Genomic DNA, 15,615 nt, shown 5'->3' with positions numbered 1-15,615 from the left:
GAAAGGTCTTCAAAACAGTCATCTTCAACACCTCGGGCTGGTCCTTCCTCTCAGCTTTCCACAGTCTCTGCTGCTTCCCCTTCTTTGGTCTTACATGTCTACAGTAGGGAGAGAGCGCTCCTTATCTAAATCTTTTCAGGACTTGGTGGTGGTTGTCCAGACTCACCTTTACCAGGAAGTTCTCCTGGCTTGCTCCAACATCGCAGACCACTTTTGCCACCCAATGCCTGGAGTGATGATAGCCAGTGACACACCATTGCACTGTGCGGGTCTAGGTTGGGGGTGAATGAGAAGCTAGCCTGCACAGTGAAGGGGTTCACAGCACCCCTGGCCCATGGCCTGAGACAGGCCAGCAGCTGAGAGTGGCCTCTGCTTAGCTAGGTCTGCAGGCCCACAGATGTAGAACTGTGTGTGTGAGTGCATGTTGGAGCAGGGTGTGTGATCTGTGTGCCTTGTTCTATAGGTTTTCATGCAACTCTGAGCAAGTCCATGGAGGCTCTTTGGGCCTATGCATCTGTGGGTGCATCTCAGCACAAAGAAATTCCGTGAGTCCACAGCTCTGGGGGGATCTTACCTGGCAGTGGGGTAAACTCAGCCAGTTTGTGCATGTGGAGTTGTGTGTCTGTGCAGACAGACAAAGGAGCATGTCAGTACCTATGTGGTTTGGTGTATGCACACCTCTGTGCTGTGGATGCACAACGGTGTGTGTTTGGCTGTGTGTGTGTGTGTGTGTGATTGTGCACTGACTTCGTTATCTGTGTATCTATGCAGACAAAAGTGAAAGGCATGTGCCTGTGTATCTGCTGCGTGTACGTGTCTTTCTGCCTCCACGGTTTGGATTCTGTAAACCAAACCTGCTTCTTTGCTGTACCCCTGAAAAATGTGTCCACACCAACCCAACCCAACTCACCAAGGATCGGAAAGACCCAAGGTCACCAGCTCAGCTCAGTTCCCCCCTTAGATCCAGGCAGGAAGTATGAGCAGGCCGACTGTTTATCAACACCTGGAGCCAGGCCCCAACACCCACGTACAGCCTCCCCGCCTGTCAACTGGTCTATAACATCTTTACCCCTCAAAGAGCATGATGGCAAAGGAACAGAGAGGCCTCGATATGCTTCTGCCTGAGACAATCTGTCAGGGTTTGAATGCATAAATGAGTGAATGGTGAAGATTCATTTAGTCAACAAATGTTTATTGAGTGCCTACTGAATGCCCAGCACTGTGCTGGACCTGGCTGTGACCCGGACAGCCTCAGCCCAGGCCTCAATTACAATGCAGCCTGGTGGGAGAGAAAGATCCAGTTCCCAGAGGGTGATGAATACAGAGCGACAGAGCTGGGAGGGGGGCTGCCTCGGAGGGCTACCTGGAGGAAGAGGCTAAGCAAGGGACAGGGAGAGTGCTCCAGGCAGAGGACAGAGCACATTCAAATACCTGAAGACAAGGAGGGAGACCATGACGTCTAGAACATGGAGTTAGCACAGGCCAGGTTATGGTGGACCTTGTGGGCCACGGTGAATGAGGAGTTTGAATTCCAAATGCAAATGTGCTGGGAAAGTCAAGCTAGGAGTCCCTCATCTGGACTACTTGGCTTCCCTTGCAGGCTACAGACACCCCCTCCAGGAGGCCTCCAGGACTGCTGAGTGGGGAGCTGGCCTAGCTAGCCAGTAAAACTATTCAATGCTGGGTACCAAGGGGCCAGCAGTAACTAACCCGCCTGGCCCTACAGTCATGGAGGTCACAGTCACAACAGCAAGACACACACTTGCAGGTGCATCCCACCCCCACCCAACTCCATGACGCAGAAACCCCCACAGACATTTCTCTTGGGGGCTGAAGCCCCAGCATCACCCAGGGGCTTGCTGGAAATGCAAAAGGCTCCATCAGATCAGCCCTGTAACCAGATTCCCCAACTGATTCGCCATCACACCAACAGCTGAGATGCCCTGCTCTCAGGCTTCACATCCTAGTTTCTTTTCTGTACAATGTGGATAATAACACAACCTCCTCCTGGGGCTGGCCCGCTGTGAAGATTAACTGAGGTAACGTGCATAAAAGCACCCAGCACAGCCTACTAAGCATTTGCTTTCCTCCTCCTCCTCTTCCTCCTCCTCCTTCTTCTCAGTATTAAATTACAGAGCCAGAAAGGGCTTTCAGAGCCCACTGTCATCCAGCTGTCTTGCTCTGTGGATGGGGAAACTGAGGAACAGGGTTGCAAGAGTTTTGTTCAGGGAAAGATAGAAGGATGTGCTGAGGTCCACCTTTGGCAGAGTTGCCTCCAGGGCTGCTTACAGGATCCTCTGAGCAAGGGGGGAGTTGGCACTGCCACCCCAGCCCCCACCCATGGGGGCAGAAGGCTGAGGGTTCCCTCTTCCCCCTCCCCATGCAGAGCCAAGCCCTCCAGAGCCAGAGCAGGTATGTACGTGTGTGAGTGAGTGTGTGTGTCTTGCCCTCTCCCCTATATTCCAGTCCTCCTCCTCCTGGAAGCTCCCTGGGATTGAGCCCTGTGAAGAAAGATTTGCCTTGCCCACCCCATACTCTGTGAACAAGGTGTGCATACCTGTGTGTGTGTTTGTGTGTGTGTGCATGTGTGGTCACCAGGGCTAACGTTTCCCTAAGGCACAGAGGGCACGACACTAGGGCCTATGATAGTTTTAGGGCCTCACCCCCAAAATGCAATTTCTTTTAACATCAGAAGAAAAAAAAACAAACCCTGAACTTCTAAGTAAAAGAAAATGTTCTAATATATAGTATTCTCTGTCTTTATACCAATGCAGTCATAATAATCCCATTTTATTATTTTTCTAAAAGATTATTTATTTGAGAGGGAGAGAGAGATTGAGAGGGGCAGATGGAGTCAGGGAGAGAGAATCTCAAGCAGATTCCCTACTGAGTGCACAGCCCGATGCAGGATTCGATCTCATGACCCTGAGATCATGAACTGAGCCGAAATCAAAAGTGTCAGACCCCCAAATGACTGAACCACCCAAGTGCTGCATAAAATATAATTTTAGATGTCTTTAAGGAGGAAGAAGGCAATGAAAACAAAAGTATCCATGGCTCAAGAGACTTATAATGTGACCTTGTGCATCTCTGCTTCAGGGTGACATCTTTAGGAGGGTGCACATCTGCAAAGGTCAGGATGGCTCTGTTTCTTTCTTTTTTTTTTTTTTTAGTAGCATCATGCCCAGTGTGGAGCCCAACACAGGGCTTGAATTCACAACCCAGAGATCAAGACCTGAGCTAAAATCAAGAGTCAGATGCTTAACCAAATGAGCCACCCAGGTCCCCCAGGGTGGCTCTGTTTTCATAACAAAACAACTCCCTACAATGTGCCAGGTGTGATCCAGAAGCTTTCCTGATACTCATCTTATGTTGTCCCCCACCAGCTCCATGAGCTGGGCACTATTCCTGTCCTCCTTTCCCAGATGAGGAAATGGAAGCTCCAAACATCACTAAATCAAGGTCATCCAACTACTAAGTGGTAGGACAAGAATGTAAGCCCAGGGTGTCTAGATTCTGGGTCTGCCTGTCAAGAGCATAAATGCAAAGTGTCTATATGAGCATAATCATATGCATGTGAATATATTGACATACATAACTCATTAAAAGCACAGGCTTGGCACCTGACTGGCTCAGCAGGTGGAGCATGCGACTCTTGATTTCGGGGTTGTAAGTTCAAGCCTCATGATGGGTGTAGAGATTATTTAACAATAAAATCTGAAAAAAATAAATAAACAAAATAAAAGCATGGGCTCTGACATGCTGTCTTGGCATCCCAGCTTTGCCGCTAATTTGCTGTGTGACTCTAAGAAAGTGACTCTACCTCTCTGGGCCTCTATTTCCTTGCAGGTTAAATGAAAGTTCCTACCTTACAGGACTGTGGTGAGAAGAAAATAAATTAGTAGGAGGGCTGGGGAAGAGTTAGCCCTCATTATGATCATGTGCAGAGCGTCCATGTGCATCCACAGTGAAGGTGTGTGGGTCATGTGTGTCAGTGACCACATGACAGTTGTGTATTTCAATACGTGGGTGTGGGTGAAGCTGTTTTTCTGTGTGGCCATATATGTTGCTGGTCGTGGGTGAATGTCTGAATGCCCGCATGACCCTGTGAGTATGTGCCGGTGACTGTGTGGACGTGTGGGCCACCTGTGTCGGGGTGTAAGGGTGTGAAGATCTTTGGGCAGCCAGGGTATTTGTGTGTCTCCTTAATTCTGTGGGAGAGATGAGGGGCTTAGACAGGACAGGGAACGAGGGGTCACTCCCTGTCTGCTGCTGGAGCCGAGTCACTGCCTGCTGGTGGTTGCTGTGTCATCTCCTAGTCCTTGTCCCTACTTCCAGACTGATGGCAGACAGAGGGGGCGTAGGGGAATGGGGTGGAGGGCAAGCTTGAGGCTGGACTTTTGTCTGGAAACCTTGACCTGCCCAGATTGCCCCCTGTGTTCCTCCAGCCTTCCACGTCTCCCCATCCCCACCCCACTATCAAAGCAGGGTACGAAGATTCTGCTGAGAATCAGGGTCCACCCACCCCCTCCTGCTCTGCCTCAGACCTGCTGTGTGACCCTGAGCCAGAGCCTCCCCCTCTCTGGGCTTCAGCAATCTCAAAGCACTTCTCCCTCCAGGGCCGGGTTTGGCTCCACACTGGAGGGGAAGTACCGAACCCAGGATCTCTGAGATTTGTGAAGCAGCAGGTGGGACTCTTTCCAGTGGGCACTTAAGAGCCAGGGACTGTGGCATCCCAAATACCCAGATTAAACTTCTGAACTCTATTTCCTAACTGGGAGGGGCCGCAGGTAAGCAACTCTACCCCTCTGTGCCTGGGTCACAACAGTACACTGGGAGCAGACAGGCAGGTTCTCAAGGCTTAGAGCTTCTGCTCAGTATCACCGTTATCATTTCAACAATCCCAAGACCCAGTTTCTTCAGGGAGTTTCGCTGAACCAGGCAGTTCTCAGAAATCAGGAAGAAAGTAGGAGCTCTGGAGTTAAACATTCTGGGTTTGAATCTCTTGCCATCGGATCCCAGGCAAGTCCCTTAACCTCTTTGAGTATTATTTTCCTCTTTTATAAAGTGAAGATTTTCCTCCCTTAACCTTCAAACACCGTTTCGAGGATTACAAATCTCATATTCAAAGGCTTAGTACAGGAGCTGGTATTTGGTCATTGTTAAATACAGGGCATCTATTATTATTTTTATTTTATTCATGAGAGACACATAGGCAGAGAGAGAAGCAGGCTCCCTGCGGGGACCCCGATGCGGGACTCGATCCCACCCGGGATCAGGACCCGAACCAAAGGCGGACGCTCAACCACTGAGCCACCCAGGCGCCCAGCATCTATTATTACTATTAATGATTCTTCACGCACACATTCGTTCTGTCTACAGGTAGGATTATAACGCGGGAAGGAGAGGTTACCAACCCCGTCAGCAGGGACGCTTCATCCTGAATTTCGCTCTCTACCCGCTCCGAACCTGCATACCTCCCCCGAACGCCGGGCTGCGGGGCCAGCGGGTTCCAAGACACACATCCTTTGTCCAGCCGGGAAAACTGAAGCTGAAACTCAGAGCGGGAAAACACTTCCCGAGTCAGGGCCGAAAGCCTCCAAGAGCCTCGGGGCTCCACCCCCACCTCCACTTTCACCTGGAGCAGCAAAACCCCTCCCACTCCGCTCGAGACTCAGTTTCCCCACCTACGTGACTCACGCCACGCTAGCCAGGGTCTCTTCCTGGGGATCTGACCTTCCTCTTGAGCGGGGGCGCTGCACCCCCAGGAGAACTGAGGGGGCCTGCCAGAGGTGAGGGGTACCCGCTTCTCGGGGTCTTCCCCAGGCTAGTTTCAGAGCCTAATAATACTCAGCCCCCGGGGCGGCGCGGTACTGCGCAGGCGCGGGCGGGTTCCGCAGGCGCGCGGGGTGAGCGCGCGAGCGAGCGAGGGATTCCCTCTGACGTAATTGCTAGGATACCAAACAAACACTCAGCCGCGCCGGCCGAGCTCCTTATATGGCTAATTGCGTCACAGGAACTTCTGGGAGGCGGGGCCGGGATCCCCTCCCGCCGAGGGCTCTGGAACGTAGCCCCCGCGACCCCCAGGGTCGCGAAGGTGATGCAGGTGGACAGACCGAGGCCAGGGCAGACCTCTTGCCGGACGGCGCGGGGCTGCGTTCGGCGGGGCCAGAGATTTTAGGAAGTTTGTGGAGCTTGGGTAGGGTGACGTAAGCAGAGAGGCGGGCCCCGGGCATATAAATACAGGCTGGCGGCTTTGGGCTTCATTCATAAAACTGAGAGCTACGGCCTCGGCAGGGACAGGCGGAGCTGGGACTTGGGGACTTGATTGTTGTGGTTCTTCTTGGGGGCTGTGAAGTTCAGCTTTTTTTTTTTTCCGGCGAGAAAGTTTTGGGGGCTGGATTCTTCTAGATAATTCTACATTTTATTTTGGAGGAGCGACTTACTCTTTTTGTCTTCTTTATTACTCCCCTCCCCCCGTGGGACCCGCTGGACGCGTGGAGGAGACCGCACCCGAAGCAGATTCTGTACGGCAAGACAGCGCTTTCAGCCTCTGGGGGAGCGATCCCCCCCCACGCCCCTGGGTCCTACGGAGCCTGGACTTTCGAGGCACAGCGGCATCTTGTGGGGGCCTGGGCACCGCAGAGGAATTGCACAGAAACTTTGCCATTGTTGGAGCGGGACGCTGCCCTCATCCCGAGTTTTCTCGGACAGCGCGCTTTGGGGACGCGCTCGGCTCACCCCGGACTCGCACCTTTCTTTTCCACCCGGCCATAGCCTTGGCTTCCCGGCGACCTCAGCGTGGTCACAGGGCCCCCCCTGTGCCCAGGGAAATGTTTCAAGCTTTCCCCGGAGACTACGACTCCGGCTCCCGGTGCAGCTCCTCACCCTCCGCCGAGTCTCAGTATCTGTCTTCGGTGGACTCCTTCGGCAGTCCACCCACCGCCGCCGCCTCCCAGGTAAGTTCTGGAGGTTGGGCTGCTGCTTTACGGGTTTTATTTCATTTATTTTTAAATCGGGGTGGAGCGAGCAATCCCCCCTCCCCAAATAAAGACGCACCGAAACTCAGGATCTGAGAAGAGACAGGCTCACCGCACACTTTGCAAACTGCAGAGTCGGGACGCGTTTGCAATTGGTGGTGTGCGCGGCTCGCAGGGAGGGAACGCGGAGGGGTAAGCTTGGGGGTGGGGAGAATGCTCCGTTCAGTGCAACGTGTATGCGGTGGCAGGGCTGAGAACTTTTAGCTCGCTCCGGGACTGCTCCCGACTCAGTCCCCAACCTGAAGCTAGAGCAGTTAGGCAGGTGGGCGAAACCCCAGGGAAGCTGCCAGTGACCTCCTCCCCCTTCCTTCTCCATCGGAGCGCCTACTCCGGCATCGGGCTGCCCTCGATCCCGCCGGCAAGCTGGCCTCGAACCCTCGCTTGGAAGCGCAGCCTCCGCCTCCTGCGCGGAGACGTAACGGGGGACCCGTGCGTAACGGCTGACGCGCTGGAATCCTCCGTCTGACGCGGGGCACGCACGGCGCGCGGCGCCCCCTTCGTCCGCCCCGCCCCTGACGTCCCGGAGCGTTCTATTTTGGAACGCCGGGGCCACGTTGCTAAGGGAGGGGGCAGCCCGGCGCTCCGATTGGCCGCCGCGGCGCGGGGTTTGGCCAATCAACTTTCCCTTCCTATTTGTAGGGTGCAGTTCCCTTCCCCCTCCCCTCCGTCCCCGGAACTCGTGGTTCCTCGGCACTGGGGTCTCTGTTACGGGCCTCTAGAGACCGAGTGATGGGATTCCTGTCGCGACAGGAGCGACCCTCTGCGATCCAATGGATCCACGAGGACCTTGCGGGGATCAGGACTCTCCGATCTCAGGGGCGGCGGGCGTCCGTGCGCCGGGGTCTCTTTGGGAAACATGGGTGCCCGTCACCCTCCTCCCAGGGCACACACAGACACAGCCCCAATCCCCCTGCTCCGGACGCCCGATCCCTCCGCTGTGTCCGAAGAGGGGACTAGAAATGCTAACCCTGGGGGAACCAGCCAGGTGGTCTCCAGGAGCCCCGCCCCCTCTGGGTTTCCAGGGCTCTGATTGGCCAGTGAGCCAGCCCATCCCTCACCACGCCCCCGGGAGAGTAGTTAAGCCTGCCGAGCAGTTCTAGGATTCCATTTGGGGGTGGGGGTAGTTGAGCGCCGCTGGGGCTGGGGGGGCTCGGGACCTGCTCCATTCGTTCCCCGTGGCAGGCTGAGGGAACCCGGGTCGTCACTTTTCTCTACCTGTCCGTCCACCGTAACCTGTCACTTGTCGGCCTCACTCCGTGGAGAGACAATTACTTGAAACGTTGTTCTAAACTCCTAGGCCAGTCCCCCAACACCCCTTTAACTAAGAACCACCCCCCACCCCTGCACGGAGGTCTCATGGACCTTCCAGTCTCTCGTCCCCCCGGCTCAGAGGAGTGTGTGTATGTGTGTGAGTGTGGAGGAAGGCTTGGCCTAAGGCCTCTCCCTCTCCCTCCCCTTGCCTCTGGGGTGGGGGTGGGGTGTTGTGGCTGTGTGTGTGGCTGTGACTCCTTCCCGGGGGTTCTGTCACCCGGCTGTGTCCAGCCTCCTCCCCACCCCCCCACCTAAGAGTCACCAACCCGGGGTGTGATTCACCACCCGCTGGAACCGTGCAACCTTTCCCCGAAGAAGAAGGAGGAGGTAGAAGCCAGTTGAGCAGAAATCCTCTCATTAACCACTGCGTCACGGTGTAGTGGAAGGGTGGGTGTTGTGGCTTTTTGCCTGTGACACACACATCCACACCCGCTCGCCCTGTGCTCACTCACGGGGTCGGTGTGTGTATGTGTGTTGGGTGTGTGTGTGTCGGTGTCTCTGTTTGTGTGTCTACGCCTGTGTGTGTATGTGTCACCCCGTAGGAGTGCGCCGGTCTCGGGGAAATGCCCGGTTCCTTCGTGCCCACGGTCACCGCGATCACAACCAGCCAGGACCTCCAGTGGCTCGTGCAACCCACCCTCATCTCTTCCATGGCCCAGTCCCAGGGGCAACCACTGGCCTCCCAGCCCCCGGCTGTCGACCCCTACGACATGCCAGGAACCAGTTACTCCACGCCGGGCATGAGTGGCTACAGCAGTGGCGGAGCTAGTGGCAGCGGTGGGCCTTCCACCAGCGGAACCACCAGTGGACCTGGGCCTGCCCGCCCCGCCCGAGCCCGGCCTAGGAGACCCCGAGAGGAGACGGTGAGTAAGGCGCACCCGAACTTGGGGCTGGGAGTGGGAAGCAAGAGAGGTGGGAACTTTCTCACTCATGGGGTGAGGGGCCAGCAAGGCTTTAGTGCCACAGAAACCTTGCCCACAGTCAGTGAGGACCAGAGGGGTCCTCTTCTGGCCCTTGGGCCTTCTGGAAGAAGAGGAGGTTTGGAATGGATGGAGGCAGTGCATCATGTCCCCAAACCTCATGGCCTCTGTCTCCCCTATTCAGCTGACTCCGGAGGAGGAGGAGAAGAGAAGGGTTCGCCGGGAACGAAACAAACTGGCAGCAGCTAAGTGTAGGAATCGTCGGAGGGAGCTGACTGACCGGCTCCAGGCGGTGAGCATGGTCCCTGGGGCAGGGTGAGGGTACACTGACCCAAGGTGGGGGGCTCCCCATCCACTACCCCTTGCCACCTGCGCCTTTGGCCTGGCTCACTGCCACAGGTTCCTCTCAAGGAACTAGGTACGGGTGTGGCCAGACAGGGTAAAACACCCCCCCCCTCGCCCCGCACACACAGCCCCTCATGTACTCCCTGCCCTGCCTGCCCTGGCTTATGACCTTTAAGAGAGGTCCTGTCCTCTCTCCTCCCTTTCGGGCTTGGGCAAGCCATAACCCATTTTGGACTCAGTTTCTCCATCTCTTCAATCCCTCGTGGAACCTTCCTGGTTCCTCCTAGTTTTGGCATTCCGGAAAGTCTGGGAAACAAAATGCTTTTCTCCTAGGTCAGTTTCTTGTCACATGCACCCATGCTTCTCAGACCATGGGCAGGTGGCATCTGCCACCGCTCCCTTCCCTTTTTTACAATTCACCTCGGTCTGGGAGCTGTGCCTGCAGGGTGACCCGCTGCCCTTTGAGGAAATCAGGGCAGAGGGGGTGGGATCCTCTCCTTCCCTGTGCCACCTGGCCTCTTCCCTGGGAGACGGGGAGGGAAGGATAACGGAGAAGAGGAGGTGGCATTAAAATCATGTAACGATTGCTCATTCGTTCAACAAACCTCCGAGTGCCTCTTGCAACCAGAGCCCCCCGTGTCTACCGTTCTCAGTTCCCACTGAACATATGGGGAAAATGGGCTCCTCGGAGGCAAGACCCTTGTCCCAAGTCCCATCCATAGCACACCGGGACCCCCATATCAGGAGGTCTCTCCTCTCCATGTGGAGCTGCCTTCCAGCCCCCGGGGCCTCCGCAGCACGTCTAAGGGAGCTGGTTTCCGCCGACCCACCTTCTCTGGTCACTCACCGCCTTTTTCTCCTTCCCTCCTCTCCACGACTGCGCCTCAGGAGACAGATCAGTTGGAGGAAGAAAAGGCAGAGCTGGAGTCGGAGATCGCTGAGCTCCAAAAGGAGAAGGAGCGTCTGGAGTTTGTGCTGGTGGCCCACAAACCGGGCTGCAAGATTCCCTACGAAGAGGGGCCGGGTCCTGGCCCGCTGGCGGAGGTGAGAGATTTGCCGGGGTCAGCATCCACTAAGGAAGATGGTTTCAGCTGGCTGCTGCCGCCCCCGCCAGCACCGCCCCTGCCCTTCCAGACCAGCCAAGACGCAGCCCCCAACCTGACAGCTTCTCTCTTTACACACAGTGAAGTTCAAGTCCTCGGCGACCCCTTCCCTGTTGTTAACCCTTCGTACACTTCCTCGTTTGTCCTCACCTGCCCGGAGGTCTCCGCGTTCGCCGGCACCCAACGCCCCAGCGGCAGTGACCAGCCCACCGACCCCCTGAACTCGCCCTCCCTTCTTGCTCTGTGAACTCTTTAGACACAAAACAAACAAACACACAAGGGAGAGAGATTTGGAAGAGGAGGAGGATGAGAGAGAGGGGAAGAGACAAAGCGGGTGTGTGGCCTTCCTGCCTCTCGTGTCTGACTCTCTGCGACCACTGTCATCGGACAGGAGGACCTCCTTGTGTTTTGTGCCGCCTCTTGTTTCTGTGGCCCGGTGAGGCCAGAACGCTGGTGACTTTGGGGGCAGGGGTTGGGGAGGGAATGGACCCCCTCCCCCCAGCTGCCTGTTGGCCCTTTCACCTCAACCCAACCTCTGGGGATGGGAGGGGAGAGGGTGGGGGGAGGGTGTCTCGCTTTGGGCGGAGGGAAAGGGGTACTGGTGGTGAGCTGCGGGGTGGACTGGAGTCTTCCCAGAGAGGCCCGACAAGGAAACGCCACAGACCACTGCCCCACGATGTTGCCCACGCCCACCCTTCAGGGGGTAACCAGGCCGGTTCTCCCTGCTTCCCGGACCTTAGCTTATTTATCTGACATTTCCACGTGGTTAGATCCTCCTCTGAATTGAGCCTCCCTTTAAGGGAAGTTGATGCACCCTATGATAATCTCCTTCCCTGCCACCCAGACTTAGTCTGAAATGTGAACCTCCCTCCCTGGCTGTCCAGCCTCTCCCTCCCAGCAAAAGTGGCTCTGAATTTCTGGTCTCCTAAGGATCCCCCATCACAACCACCGTCCAATTCAGCCCCCAGTCCTCCTTTCTGATTACAGTGTTACCCCAAGCCTCCCAGCCTGGCTCAGCCTTCCCTCCTGGCCTTCCTTGCTGGGCCTCTCTGATTCAGGCAGCAGGGGGGCGCTGTGATGCCCGTCCTGCTGGAGTGCTTTATACTGTGAACCGGGTTGGCCGGATTGTGGGGTGGGGAGTGGGGGGCGGGGGAGGGAAGCCCAGTGGGACAGAACCCTTGCTGGGGGCGGGGAGAGAATTGTGTTCCCCACGCCTCAAAGCCTTTCCTTGGTCTCCCCTCCTCCCAGCCGCCTCCTTCCTCCCCTCAACAGTGAGTTAGTTAGACTCCAGGGGTGACAGTATCAAGAGTGGGGGTGACAGTTATCCACCCGCGTGGCCTCTGTCCTCAGGACCCCGCAGCCCCCAGCCCTGGCCTTCTTCTCTAAGGCCTGTCCCCCTACCCCGGCCTAGGACGCCCACTTCTCCCTCCTCGTGGCACCCCTACATCCTTTCTAGAAAGAGACTAATGGGAGGTTGCCAGGGGGCCCAGTATTTTTTTCCGGAGAAGATTTAAAGGCTGAGGCCTTGTCCCCACCCCCAACCCCCCAACCCCAATATTTTCGGACTGGCAAACTCAAAGGGGCTGGACTTCCACAGTCCCAGCTTCCTAGCCCCCCAGGCCCCCAGCCCCAGATTCTTGGTTTGGGCTCCCCATCCCTACTCTCCCCGTGCTTCACCTCATGGGAATTCTACCGTGAGGCTGATTGGTATTTTTTTTTTTTTTAATTTTAACTTCGGGTGGGCCACGCCGCCTTCTGTGCTGCATGGGAAACATTCCACGTGCCCCGTCCCCGCGCCCCCCGTCCCCGTGGCTATTTATCCCTTTCCTGGTTTCCGAAAGGCACTTATATCTATTATGTATAAATAAATATATTATATATGGGTGTGCGTGTGCGCGTGCGCGTGAGTGTGTGTGAGCGCTTCTGCAGCGTCGGCCTAGGTCACGTCCGGCCCCCCAAAGCAGTGCCGTTGAATTGGAAGCACTGCTTCTGGAACCTTCGAGGCAGCCTGTGTCAGGCTCCCGTTTTCCTCTGGCTGTCTCTAGCTGTCTCTTCTGATTGTCCCGGGCCCCTCTGGTCGTTTGGGGGCAGTGTCTCTGGCTGTCTCTTTCTCGAGTCCCTCCCACGCTGGTCTCTTCTCTGCCTGTTCTCACCTGGTCTTGTGCCCGCTCCCCCCCACCCCCCAGTGTGTCTCTTTTCTGATGGCCCCCCATCCTCCCCAGCTGTCTCCTGACTCTGGGTGTGTTGGGGACATGAGATTTTACTCTTGTGAACGAGCCTGAGGGATCGTAGATTTTTACAACCTGTATCTTTTAAGGATTCTGGGTGTGAGTGTGAGACTGTGAGCAGGGCCTGCCCCTGCCGGACCACAACTTATTGACTCCGCGACTGCCCCCACCCCATGCTGTATTTGTGATTCTCTTTTTTTGTATTTTGCACCTGACCGTGGGGGGGCTGGGGCTGGCTGGCACTGGGCCACGACCCTCCCGCCATGGTTCTGCACTGTCGCCAATAAAAAGCTCTTAAATATGAGTCTGCCAAGCTGTAGGGTCTGTTTGTCCCTGATACCCGTCCCCCTCCTTTGGCAGGAGGGTGCCAGGTTAGATCTGCTGAGGGGGCTGGACACACACATCACACATTCTGGGACTCCCACTTGTGAATCAGTCTGTAGCAGGACCACAGGACAGAGGAGGCTAAGCAGTCAGAGGACTTCCCACAGAGTTTGCCTCCTCTTAGAGGGACTGAGGCAGAACAGTGGGCGTGAGGAACTGAAATGCCAAAGGGTGTTTTAGGGGTTTCTTGACAATAGAGGAACTTAACCAGCCCCTGTATGCTCAGGATGAGCTGAGTGAAGCTTGAACAGGTAGAGAAATTCGAACCACGCATCCCACAGTACTAGAGATAAAAAAAATACTTAGCAATCCTCAGGGTTATATGAACCACAAAAACATGGATCACTTTACACCGAAGATGAGTTTCCTTTTACTTTTCCCATGACCATATTTTCTGGATTATGAACATATAGAGGCCAACCTAAAATGGAATGAACCAAAAATATTGCCACTTCATCTTTTCAAAGATACAGATGAACCATCCCCACTGCAAAATTCAAGCCCTGTCTTATTTGCACGGCAGCAAGTACTCTGGGAATGAAGTGATGGTCTGGAAGCCTTTGTAAAAGAATAAGCAGGGGCAGTTGTCATGATGGAATCACTTAATTTATTAATCAGTATGAAACATTTGCTAAGTACCTACTCTGTGCCCAGCCCACTGCTGGGCAGTGTGGGGGACACAGCAGGGACTGAGACAGCTCCAGACTCTGCCCTCCTAGGGTTCACAGTCCAGTGAAGGACATAGATCTGTCGGGAATGATCCAAAGTGCCCAGGGTTGGGGGAATCCATGGGGCTGGGGGAGCCCAGTGAGGCACATAACCTGGTCTGGGAGTCATCCTTCTTTGAGGAGGGATGGATGAGTTGAGTTCTGGAGGCTAAACAGAAAGTACAGAAGGGGATAGAAAAAGATGCAGTGAGTACAAAGAGCTGTTGGTAGGGAAATGGCTTGATACATTGAAGGAGCTAGAGGTTCATGGAGCAAAGTGTGTAGAGAAATTGTTTAGCAAGGACAGGATTCTGCAGGCTTAAGTTCCAGACTAAGAATTTAAATCTTTTCTTGTGGGCACTGGGGAGCCATGGCAGGTTTTGAGTGCACGAAAGGTAGGGGCAGGTTTTTGCTTCAAGAAGACAGCTTTAGCCACCAAGTGGAGGGTAGTTGGCCGAGAAAGGGGCAAGACTGGGGCAGGAGACCAGGGAGGGGCCTCAGGTGGGCATGCTGGTGTGTGTTGGGGAAGCCTGGAATAGGGGCAAGGCTATGAGATAGAGAGGAGGACCGGAATTGAAAAGACAGTAGGAGGCAGAACAGACAGGACTCAGTGAAAAGCTAGCTTGTGAAAGTCAGCACAGGGCAGTAGTAAATAGTATGGGCCAGGGGTCTGAGAGTCCTGGAGCCCTGGGACCAAGGCTGGATGACCTCGGACAAGAGGCTTCATCTCTCTGAACCTCAGTTTTCTCATCTGCAGAATGGGGCTATGAGGTGTTGGGAAGCTTATGCCTGCCGATGCTGAGTGCAGAACGAAGGTACAGTTATCACCCTCTTCACTGCTGTTATTGGGGCCACCTTGATCCCTGGCCTGGAATATTCTCCCCTTCTGTTGGCTCATCCCCTCTCATCCTTCAGGTGTCTGCCCACATGCAACTCTGACACCTCACCTGAACTCAGGTCTCCCTATTACACGGCCTCTAAGTTTGGCACTTGCTTTCCCAGTAGTTATCACCTTTGTGATTGTTCATTAAATGTGTAATTAATGATTGATTAATATTGGTCTCCTTCACTGGACTGGGAACATCATGAGGCTGGAGCCAGGGCTGTGATCAACACTGTGTGCCAGCACCTGGCACCAAGTAAATACATGTTGAATGAATGAATGAATGAATGAATGAATGAATGAATGAATGAATATCTGACCTATGAAGAAGTGCATGTGTGATTAAATATACGAATGAGCAAATACACTGAATAGGAGAATAAGCAAGTGAAGGGGAGAGATCAAGGACGATTTTCATCATCTTTTGGAATCTTCTTTGATATTCCCAGGAAAAGTGTCACCGTGGGAAGAGACCCGACTGGCGGAGATTAAAATGTGAAGCCGAGGATTGCAGTGACGTGACTAGGCGTAGAGCAGAGGGATGTTCTTTCTCACGACAATCCGCTCTAATGTGCAGTTTGAAAGGAATAAAAAAAGTTTGTTGTGTCGCCCGAAAGGTGGAATTGAACCACTCTGTCGCTAGACAGCTACAGGTTTGAAGCCTGCACCCCAGACCACTGAGGATCATCCGGGC

The 15,615-nt window shown here is 54.8% G+C and overlaps 1 protein-coding gene and 1 non-coding gene across 4 annotated transcripts; one reads left to right on the top strand and one right to left on the bottom strand.

Annotated features, from left to right (window-relative positions):
- Positions 1-6,237: 6,237 nt before the first annotated feature.
- Positions 6,238-13,251, top strand: FOSB (FosB proto-oncogene, AP-1 transcription factor subunit). Of its 3 annotated transcripts, XM_077848413.1 has the most exons (5): positions 6,252-6,959; positions 8,894-9,214; positions 9,456-9,563; positions 10,505-10,660; positions 10,801-10,951. In XM_077848413.1, the coding sequence occupies exons 1-5, from the start codon at positions 6,834-6,836 to the stop codon at positions 10,801-10,803; spliced, it is 714 nt and encodes a 237-aa protein (XP_077704539.1). In that variant the 5' UTR covers positions 6,252-6,833; the 3' UTR covers positions 10,804-10,951. The 3 variants fall into 3 exon arrangements, with proteins under 3 accessions (XP_077704536.1, XP_077704539.1, XP_077704537.1); XM_077848410.1 differs by having other exon boundaries at positions 6,238-6,959; positions 10,505-13,251; XM_077848411.1 differs by lacking the exon at positions 6,252-6,959 and adding an exon at positions 8,184-8,738 and having other exon boundaries at positions 10,505-13,251.
- Positions 13,252-15,528: 2,277 nt separating this feature from the next.
- Positions 15,529-15,615, bottom strand: TRNASTOP-UCA (transfer RNA opal suppressor (anticodon UCA)). The gene has a single exon. It is a non-coding gene; the product is annotated as a tRNA-Sec (tRNA).

The sequence above is a fragment of the Canis aureus genome, chromosome 1 (genome assembly GCF_053574225.1).
Source record: "Canis aureus isolate CA01 chromosome 1, VMU_Caureus_v.1.0, whole genome shotgun sequence".
Classification (NCBI taxonomy): domain Eukaryota; kingdom Metazoa; phylum Chordata; class Mammalia; order Carnivora; family Canidae; genus Canis; species Canis aureus.
The sequence above is the reverse complement of the archived record's forward strand: the minus strand, read 5'-3'. Positions and strand labels throughout refer to the sequence as shown.

Coding starts and splice junctions, on each gene's coding strand:
- FOSB (XM_077848410.1), top strand. CDS start 6,834: ATGTTTCAAGCTTTCCCCGGAGACTACGACTCCGGCTCCCGGTGCAGC. Junction 9,215..9,455: donor GGAGACCCCGAGAGGAGACG/GTGAGTAAGGCG, acceptor TCCCCTATTCAG/CTGACTCCGGAGGAGGAGGA. Junction 9,564..10,504: donor TGACTGACCGGCTCCAGGCG/GTGAGCATGGTC, acceptor ACTGCGCCTCAG/GAGACAGATCAGTTGGAGGA.